General features: G+C 37.5%; 1 protein-coding gene across 1 annotated transcript in view; it reads left to right on the forward strand.

The window, feature by feature from the left end:
* Positions 1–8109, forward strand: part of CSK (chloroplast sensor kinase) — a 59811-nt gene extending 51702 nt beyond the window's left edge. The window contains exons 7-9 of the mRNA XM_089791762.1: positions 5555–5760; positions 6100–6373; positions 7368–8109. Of these exons, the coding sequence (XP_089647888.1) occupies positions 5555–5760; positions 6100–6373; positions 7368–7607 (720 nt within the window). The 3' untranslated portion in view covers positions 7608–8109. The remainder of the gene's footprint in view (positions 1–5554; positions 5761–6099; positions 6374–7367) is intronic.
* The last annotated feature ends 2658 nt before the right edge of the window (positions 8110–10767 follow it).

Below are 10767 nucleotides of genomic sequence, written 5' to 3' on the forward strand. Positions count from 1 at the left end.
GACATGACAATTGCAGTACCATTGCTACAGCAATGCTGCCACAGTAACTTGCTACAATATCGCCGCAACAATAACACTGCTACAGTAACTTGCTACAATATCGCTACTACAGTAACACCGCTACAATAACGCTGCTATAGTAACTTTGCTATAGTTCGCTGCTATAGTACCGCTGCTACAGTGTTGTCGCTACACTGATCTGCTATAGTAATTCCCTACAGTGTTGTTTCTACAAGAACTCGCTACAGTAAAAATTTAGATTTTCTTGAGCAGTTTCTAGGTTCCTATCCATTTCAATTTGCATTGCAAGGAGGATAGATTTGAATATCTTAGGGCATGTGTAATAATTTAGAAATCATTTGTAATTTGATTTATATCAGAGTTTTACATTAGAATTGTTGCCCTAATGTCATATTGATGTAGATGCATATTTTCTCATTTATAGTCAATGCTCTATGTTTCAAAAAAAATACCAAAACATTTGTTGTTGGTTGTTTGGAGTTTTGCAAGCGTATCAATTAAAGTTTGGCATTTAGAAAGAAATTAGAATTTAGATCTGCAATATATAACCCTTGTGTGCAAAGTGTTTGACGAAATTCTCAAGTTAGCAATTAGGAAATAAAAATCAGAATTGCACGGGATATTACAGTGGTATCAAAGCTTGCTTGCAAAGTGTTTGACGAAATGTCAAAAAATTGAATTAGAAAAGAATTTAGTGTTTGACAAAGTTATAACCAGTTGGGGTTATTACATTGGTATCAGAGCGATTTCCTGCCATCTTCTGGGGTGGGAAGGTTATTTTATTTTCAGATTTGCTGTTACATGTGGAGTGAGCAGCACTCTAGCATTTTCTAGCGATGGACAAACATATGAGAACTCAGATCTAGAAGTCAATGGAATAATGATGAAGTTAGCACGAAAATGAATGCTTTGGAGGACAGTATGGAGAAACTTAAAGCTTCATCAACAGAGGTTGGCAAAGAGTTTATTAGATCCAAAGATAGTTGAGAGGGTAGTGAGGTATATGGTTTCTGCCTTTAGAAGTCCAAGATTGAGGTTGTAGGGAAGGAAGCTTGAGTTTTCCTCGACATGTGTCCATGATGCAGATGTACCTGTATTCAGTATGGCACCAGCTAGTCCCATCCACAGTGTTGATGATGGACTTTTTGATAGGGATATGTGGATTTGTTAGTGCCCTTGGTGGATAGCAGCACTGAGCTTCAGCAGGTTGAGGCTCCCAGAGTAGTCACTATAGTTACTTCAGAGGTAACTAACGATGTAGTTGTCACTAATTGTTCAGACTCTCTTGAGGAGGGAGTTGTTATTGGAGACTTATATGTTAGCTATCGTAGAGTTGCTCTAGTGCAGGATGTAGTTGATTCCTCAGGTGGGATCGAGGCACATATAGAGTCACACAGCTGTGATGTTGGTGATGTGGGTATTTAAATGGAGTAAATAGATGTGGATTTATGCTCTAGTATTACTGATTTGCAGCTTGATGTTGAGTCATGTGTTCAGAGTCAGGAGTCCACATTTGAGGCTTTTTCAGGAGATGTCAATGCCGATTGTATGGACACATCTAATGATCCATTTGATGATGCTATGAGATGTACTGGGTATGACACCCCTTGTTAGATATTGGGTGATGACTCTAAGGAGGTTTTGGATGGGTCCCAGGATCGATGCTTACAGGATCTTACTATTGAAGTGGAAGCTGAGACATGCGAGGAGATTAATAGGGCAAGGGCTTCCATTTCTTTGGATGGGGAGTTGGTTGAGGTACATGGTAGTTGTATGTTGGATGCAAAATTGTGTGAGGAAGTTAACATATGTATGAGCGATCTTGTGGTGGAGAGTTATGATTTAGTTTCCTATCTCAGTGTAGTTAGTGAGACAGAGAGCTTGCATAGGAGTCAGGGATTACAGAGGCATCATGTGACTTGTTAGCAGAAGGTGAGTGATAGTGACATTTCTTTAGCTCTTGAGCATTATGATGCTATCTGTCAGATGCTAGCTACATCTGGTTGGGGTGCTCATATGTTTGATGAGCATGGTGATAGTACTCTTTCTCTAGCAGAGGTTCATGTGCTTCGAGAGGCTATCAGGATCTTGAAGCATAGTTACTCTCAGTTAGTTGTTGACATGGATTACCTTTTGGAGTGGGGTAGCACCTACCATGAGACGTCGTTAAGGAAAGAGGAGGAGGTGGCTGAGCTCACCTGGGAGCTTGAGTTGACTGTGGGCTCTCTTCAATATACTCAATTGGCTCTTCAAGAGTCACAATCATAGTTAGATGAAGTTACCGTGGAGTTAGAACGAGTATAGTTGACACCAGCCCCAGACCTTGTTCAGTTGCATATTGTGGTTGGTGGTGAGTTTGCTTCTACGGTTAAGGACGAGGGACATGATGATGTGGCAGACACATTCTTCCAGAATATGAGTGCAGTAGGTACAAAGGATGTGAGAGCATTAGTGGAGATAAGCTCTCATGGTGATTTGCTTCCTTCTGCTGGAAGCGAATCTATTTCTTCATTTCATACAATTGGTACCATTGGACGGTTGACAGTGCCACATTTTCAGAGGGATCAGTTGTGAGTCGCAGGAGAGCAGGTTGATGCTTCCACATATAAATTCTACTGCACGAAGTCCTTCATGGAGTACATATTGGAGAGTCCAGATGTGCAGGAAGATTCATAGAGAGTGTTTGAGGGTACTCTTATACGAGGCTCTACTGATATTCAGAGGTTGGTGGCAAAGATTGTAGAGACTTTGTGTATTATGCTTCCCCACAGGGATTTCGTGGTTGGATTTGTTGAGAGGATTGACCAGGATTTTGTCTGATTAGTGGTTTAGAGTCAGAGATTAGAATTGTCTCCTGATTCATAGTTTGATACTGATGAGCCCTTGATGACGATTGGGAGTTTTTATCAACATTACACTGTGAGGAGTGCTTATCAGTTTTCTTTTGACCCACAAGTAGAGGATTTGGTTTCACATCGATGCGGATTGGCTCCAGTTTCATACCATCCATTATGGGATGGGTTAGCACTATCTTTTGTAGATATGCCCTCTAAGTATCTATTGCTCAAAACAACTTATCATTTATTCCTTTCCTTAAATGTATAGTTTTTGGACATGTCAACTTGGAAGGTGATTGGGTGCCATTCTTGTTGACAGTTATGTCATTGTTAAGTCTTTCTTACTTAAATTGGATCTCAAGAACTTGAATGCTTCCCTTGAATGTCTAGAACTAGAGTTCTTCTCGCATTGATATCCTCTATCTTGTCGAGACGCTATATTTCATAAAAATATCACCTTTAAACATTAATTTCCATGCCTCATGTCATATTTCCCCACCTTGGGCCCACATTAAATATGGAAGTGGGTTGTTTGACACTTAGCCAAATTTATCATTTGTTCTCAACTTTGGCCTTGGGTTGTTTGAAATAAAGAGATGTATCCCATTCTTAGGCAAATTGTATTGACTCCTTTGAACTTCTCTTTTGAGCACAAATGAAATATAAGTAAGAAATTTAACCCTTCAAAGAATTTTGCTTGGCATACATGAATTCCCTCCCTTGGGCATGAATTGAACTAAGTGAAGGATTTTAAGGCTTGGGGCAAATTCCTTGCCTTCCAAAGATTTGCACTCTAGGGTATTGATTAGGCATATTGAAGGATTTTGCTTCTTTGGAACACTTTTCTTGGCATGTGTGAATGATTGCTCATGGTCTCTATTTGATGTAGGCATAGTTTTGGTGTTTAGGAGGATTTCTTTCCGTGGGGGAATCCACACCTTTGAGTGCTAGTGAGCATGTATGACAGAATCTTGTACTTGGGGCGCAATTCCATGTCTCCCAAGGAATAGCACTCTAGAGTACATATGTTGCTTGGTGAAGGATTTTGTCATTTCAAGGAAACTTGTTGATTCCCAAGGATTAGTGCCCATGAGCTCTTGAGGATTTGAGGTGAACCTTGATGCTTAGCCGTTTCTTGCATTCCTCCATGCTCTTGGGCTAGCACTTGTCTATTTTTATCAATTTTTTTTATTCCCACTCTGGCCGTACTTGAAGAGGTGTCTTGAAATTCCTTTGACTAGCCATTTTTATCATTTTTATGCCCATCTTGATCAATACTTCACCCTTTGTCATTCTTTTCATTTTGGGTGTTTGTGATCAAGGATTCTCCCATACATAATGAAATTTCCACATTTTCTTTGCCTTTTTCTTGTTTGGATGCTTTCAAAGGATGTTCTCAGACTCGGCCATTTTAGATCACATGCCTTGGTTGCTCGTTCTTTAGCCAGAGCCACAATAGACCTGCCAGAAATAGACTTACTGAAAATAGTAAGTTTGTTCAAACTTCAAACCCAAAATCAGGCCAATCAGAGACTAAGTAAAATTTATTAAAAATAGACTTATTAAAAATAGACACTGCTAAAAATAGCAAGTAGCTCCAACTCAAAAATAAGGCCAATTTGGGAGGCAGTGAAATTTACTGAAATTTTTAAGTTCCAAACTCAAAATAAGGCTAATCTGTGATGCAAAGAAACTTACTAAAAATAGAAATTTCCAAGAGCAGTTAGTGCACTAAAATGTTCCAAATTTCACTGGGATTCCCTATTGAAAGATTTTTTGATTTGTACTTGACCGAATTCCACTATCTCTATATCACACAACTCCCTTTTCTCAGAGTCAGAGGCAGATAACACTTCATTCCAGACTTGGGACAAATCACCAAAGTAGTTCGAGGGTTGGGAGACGACACTGACTGCAAAAAGACTTGGCTTATTCAATAAAAGAAAGGGCTCTCCATTTACAATAGGGCAATGTGTGCGAAGGTCACAGCACAACCCAACTTTTCTTTATTGATAAATTGGTTTTGTAGAAATTAAAATTAATTGATTTTAAACTAACTACAACTGCCCACATGTAACTCAACAAATTGAACTAATGAAATTGAGGGAATTAGTGAGCTGGATTTTCTGTTAATTTGCCCTCATATAACTACTGTTCTTTGGATTGATTTCAGCATTTCTTGTAGATTTAATATTATTTAAATGGCATTGCTTCCCCATAACCCTCAGGAATGTTAGGTATTTAGAGTTCATCATGCAGTCAAAAGTGCAGGTGCATTTAAGGGTTCGTAATGGATTATATATATATACAATCTTCAAGAGATACACCAATAACTACCCAAGACGTAATCAAATGCTAGTGGAAACGGTGATGCTTATTAATAATATGTGAGGCTAAACTTAATATGTTTTCTATTACAATCAAACTTCCATGAGCCAAAGTTGGGCTAACATCATCCTTATCTCCAAATTAATGAGGGAAATACGTTTTTTTAACAATTCTTATATAATTATGTTGACTTTTTTCTTGCTGTGTTTAGTAAATACTTTTTTATAAAGCCACACCTACTGATATTCGTGCTAGCCATCATATGCATAAGACAAACAACCTATTTTCTCATAGTCTGCAGTTTGTCCCTGTGATTTTATTTTGAATTCTAACAAATCTAATTTTTTTGCATCAACATGTTTCTCCAGGCCAATCTAATGCATTTCAGGGAAGAGGATATCAATAGGATTGAAAGAGATCACCCGCATCCTCTATTAAGAAAAGGATATGCGTACTCTGACTACTTTGAGAATGAGAAAAGCACTAAATTGTCTGTGGGTTCTAAAGCAGGAGCAGACTTGCAACTTCCTATGCCTCCTCTTGCTCTTGCAGCATTACCAAAACCTGACGTGAGGTATGATATGCTGGTGTACTGATGAATTTTTACGCCAAATACGTCAGTTTGCAATCATTTGTCACCAAATTGTTAGCTATTTTTTGAAATATGTACACATTTAATGCATTCATAAAGTACCATCTCAATCTATATGCAATAAGTTCGATGCTTTGTTTGTTATATTTCAAATTTTTTTCAAACATACCGATAAACTAAAGAGAACTACACAGTGTTGGGTAAGTCTGACTATATTCAGTATTCTTTATAGTAAATCCCCTAGATTGATTGCATCTTGCATTTGAAAGAATCTATTGATGATTGAATTGTAGTTTTTATCCTGCAAATTTTGTTTGGCAGACCATGCAACGTATCAAAACTCCTAACAGATCTGGTAAATGCTGGAGATGCTTTAGCTCACAGCCAGCAGCAAACATTGCAGTTGAGAGAAAGCACACACATGTTGCAAGCTGCAATTGAAGAATCTGCATTAAGACAGGCGTTAAGCAATTTACTGGATAGTGCATTATTACGAGTACCTGCAGGTGGCTGGGTTAAGGTTGAAGCTATGGAAGCCCCAGGAGGTGGTGTCCTTGTGGTGATTGATGATAATGGACCTGATATGAGTTTAATGGTAATTTTCTGATCTGGAAGGATTTAACTATAATCTACTTAGTTTTTAAATGTCAAGAAATGTGTTATTGAGTGTAATTTCTACTTCTCTGTGGGAATATTTCCAAAGGACATATGCAAGATCACATTGATGCTTTGTTTTTGGGAATTTGATACAATGTAAGATTTTACTGGGGAGTAGCAAACAACAATCTTAGACACACATTATACCCATGATAGCAAGCTACATTAGAATCAATCTCTAGGGTATGTCGGTGATTATTTTAGAAGACTGCATAAGGAGTTGTGAATGTCAAGTAGGAGTTTATGTTTCAACAATACTTTGTGTTGATGAGGCCTCAAACTATTCTCAGGGAATAGTGAGACACCTATGGCATCTCTTATTGTATATGTTTCTGAAGTTTGCATCACAGATATCTATAGCCACAACATAAATGATCCATGTATATATCACATTTTGTTGTGAGAGTTGACTGTTTACAGTGCAACAATATGTTAATTAATCCATTATTGAAAAATGGGAGTCTTTATTGGCAAGATAATGGGAAATGCCTTATCCAATACTGATTATGATAATGGAAGTATTATGGGAGCAGCAGGGATTTGACATCATGGAAGAGCTGTCAATTATGGAAAGTTCTAATTCATCAGAAAAAAGGTTATAAGAGAAACTCAGGGTAGGAAATCTGTGTATTTCAAGCTATCCATGGTATTTGAGATCAATGCGGCACAGAAAAATAATTGTTTTATTCTAACATCTCATGCAAGTATCTAGATAATACCATTCACTTTTTCTTGTAATATAGAGCACATTAACAAGAAGACAGATATAGAATTGGCCAGGATAAATATCTGATCTGGCTTCGAGGGAATTTGTATCTTCATCGTTTCAGTTGCTTTATAGTTGTAAAAAGTTCTTAAATAAGATTAATATTTTGCTTCTGCTGAAATTCTTCTTGTCTTGTATTTTATGGTTGCATTGTTTCTTTATGCAGACTCAAACTGAAGCTTTAGTGCCATTTGGATCTGACCTTTCCTCTGAAAGAAGAACTGAGGATAATATTTTGTGGAACTTCGTGGCTGGAATTGCTATTGCTCGAGAGATTTTAGAACATTATGGTAGTGTACTTCGCATGTTATCGCCTTACTTACCCAATGCATTGCTAGGGGCAGGTGGAACACACATTGAAATTTGGCTGCCTCCTGTGCCTGTTGAAGGAACAACTCAGTCGTAGAAAGAGTTGGAAGTAAGCCCTTTTGCACTCATGCTGAATCTTTGATATCATGTTGTATAAATCTATTTAATATGAGAGCTATCTAGAGATACCTATTCATCATGCAGCAAGATCAAGCAATACACACAACAGCATGATCTCGGACAAGATTAATTGAATGCAATGAGGTCCGTTTTTGCTCTTCCAGGTCATGCATCACACATTAATTGAATGCAATGAGGACCTTTTATGCTCTCCCAGGTCATGCACCAAACACATCTTGAATAGCCATCATTGTAATATTACAGTGTATTTCTCAAGTTGGCTATCATCTTGTAACTAGTAATTGATGTTGGAATGTCCATGTTGTAGAAAGTTACTCTGATTTAGTAATCTAGAAAATTATTTTAATTTAGTGTTCTCTTTTACTTTTCTCTGCAGCCAACATGGACACAATGTGTAGCTATAATGTTCCAACTATGATTCAATATTTTAATGAGAATATTCTATTCTTTTATTGTTAGATTGTTTAATAATTTATTTTAATGTCTGTATCTATATGTAGTAGTAAAGTATTGTGAAGATGATGTGGACGTTAAAATTATTATCTTCTTCTTGGGGGAGTTATTTGCCTTGCCAACACATGTACTTGCTTGATAATTGAGGGTTTCATGCATGGTAAATATGATTTAACCACAAAACAAGAGCATGTAACTTATAAGAGGGGAAATAATAGAAACAGATAAAATCATGCTAGCAATTATATAAAGTTAAATGCCCCCACATAAATTGGGACTACAACCTTGGCAAAGCTTTCAACATGTGGTGCAGGAGCGCCTATAGTTCAAAGAGGGCCTATGTAGATTTTGGTGCTTCATTTTATGCGCAACCATGTAATATGGCCCGTTGGACCATTTTGATGTTAGTTGAAATCTTTTTGAGTCATTTTGTAAGGCTAATGAGCCAAGTCATTGTAAGACCAATCGGGACCTGATAGGTCAAACTTATTCAAAGGAGTGAAGGGTAAAGGGAAAACATAGGGATGATGTCTTGAAGTCATTCAAGCCATATTTGGCACATTTATGATGCAGCAGGCTTCAATGAATAGGTGCAGTGTAATTATGTCAAAACAAAGTTGCAAAACTATTGCAACTTGGCAACTTTTCCAATATTTGTAAACAAATTTGTTAATTCAGAGTCCAATTGATCAACCAACTTAGGAATTGGTTGAATTAGTTGTAATTGGTTTGAATGTGTTCAAATACCCTATTTTGGTTGAGAGGTTAGCTGTGTGTAAGTTTGGAGGAACAAGGATCAATAAAATGCTGATTGAAATGCCACACTGTCATTTTGCTGATCAGAAACTTATTTCTCATTAGTATTGATTGATCTTGCAGTGAAATCTTTATGGACTTGAGGAACGATGAATCTGTTTCATTTTGAAACAAGTTTGAAGACCTACCATGGAAAATGGAGTTAGTTTGATTCAATTTTCTCAAAATTGTCAATGCACCCTTAATTGCAAGGGTTTTTGCAAATATGAGTTATAACTTGGAAATCCATTGATGAATGTAATGTCCTCGCCAAGCTGACATCACTATATGTGAGTGTTGGCCTTTGACCGTCATCCTAGAAGGTTGACTAGTCTTAATAAGAGGATGACACAACATTTCAAATGGTACCTAGGGGAGCAGAATAAGACAAATAATGAGTTTTTTTGTCCTATATGGAGAGGTGGCAATTCTAAGTTGAGGTGGATGAATTGATGAGTGTTGGGTCACTAAGCAAGGTGGAGGACATACGCAGAGAGTGTAGGTAGATGAACATTTGGTATGCCGGGTAATAGTAGTTACATTGAAGGGGGCAATGAGAATCCAAACAGACTGAGAACGAGGAAGGAGGGAGTTTTTAGGGGCTCCAGAAAAGGAAAGGGGGTATGCAAGATACAAGATTTGTGCAAATGCTAATAGGAACATTTGTTTCGAACTAAGAGGAAGACGTGGACATCTTGGATGAAATCTGCATAGATTGACAATCTTGACACCTCTGTTAGATGGGCTTGAGGTTAGATTGCACTCCAAATATTGATTGGTCATGATGGGTATTATATTGCAACTATGGAAAGCGCATTGGAAGCTAGGTGAGTTGAAGTCATAGAAGACGCCCTCTATCAATCTAAAGGAACTACTCTGTATCACTAGGTCAGGGCTGTTGCTAGTTCCATGTAATATGTTCATTATTCAATGCAAGATTCTTTGTGAGTTATTCTACAAAAAGGATCTATATCTAATACGTCTTGCTGGAAATAGTGAGATACACACATTCAATTTGCACTAACCCACGCATATACATATATGCCACTTGCACTACTATGGATGGTTAGTATCACAGTTTAGTGCGTATTACATATCTCATCTTGCAAAGGTTAGGGTGAGTAGACTGGTTAAGTTGGCAACAAAAACACCCAGTGCATTATAATGGTATCAAAGCTTTAAGATTCTCCAGCTTGTGGAGTTTGTTGTAATTGGTTGTAACAATTTCATTGGAGAACGAGTAGATCCAATTACAACCTATGCAATACACCAGCACGACAGGTTAGGAGTCAAAGTGACCAAGAATCTGAGAGTGAAACTTCATTATAGGTGGAAATAGAACCAACAATACAGATTTTGAGGAAGTTATATTAAAAAATATGGGTGAAAGAAATGCAGAGGACAATTAGGCATGTATGTATAGACAATCTATAGAAACCATCAACCAAGGGAATTTGTTGGTTGAACAAAGAGTGTAATAGCAAGAGCAACGAATGGAACTCATGATGGTGAGGAAAATGGGGTTAAATATGAACATAGATGACAATAATGCAACAAATAACATTAATGGGGTTAATTGTCATGTCCCCTCTCCCACACTAGTTCTATGGCGCCAAGTTAATCTATCTCCGCATTTGGATAGATTAATGGCTTTATCAGTCAGGATGCCTGCTATTCATAATGCTACGCCCTTAATATTATTGTATATAGGGTTATGAATAGTAAGCTTGTGGCTATCTTAATCCTTAATTAAGTCATGTTATCATTATTATATTATAATTTAGGTAGGTAGGTCGGCCTAGGTGTCATGAAGGGTTGTGTCTATTCAACCTAAGCATAAATAGGTATATATAGGGGGTTGCGAGTCT

The sequence above is a fragment of the Cupressus sempervirens genome, chromosome 1 (genome assembly GCF_028749045.1).
Source record: "Cupressus sempervirens isolate cs-2001-9-10 chromosome 1, ASM2874904v1, whole genome shotgun sequence".
Classification (NCBI taxonomy): domain Eukaryota; kingdom Viridiplantae; phylum Streptophyta; class Pinopsida; order Cupressales; family Cupressaceae; genus Cupressus; species Cupressus sempervirens.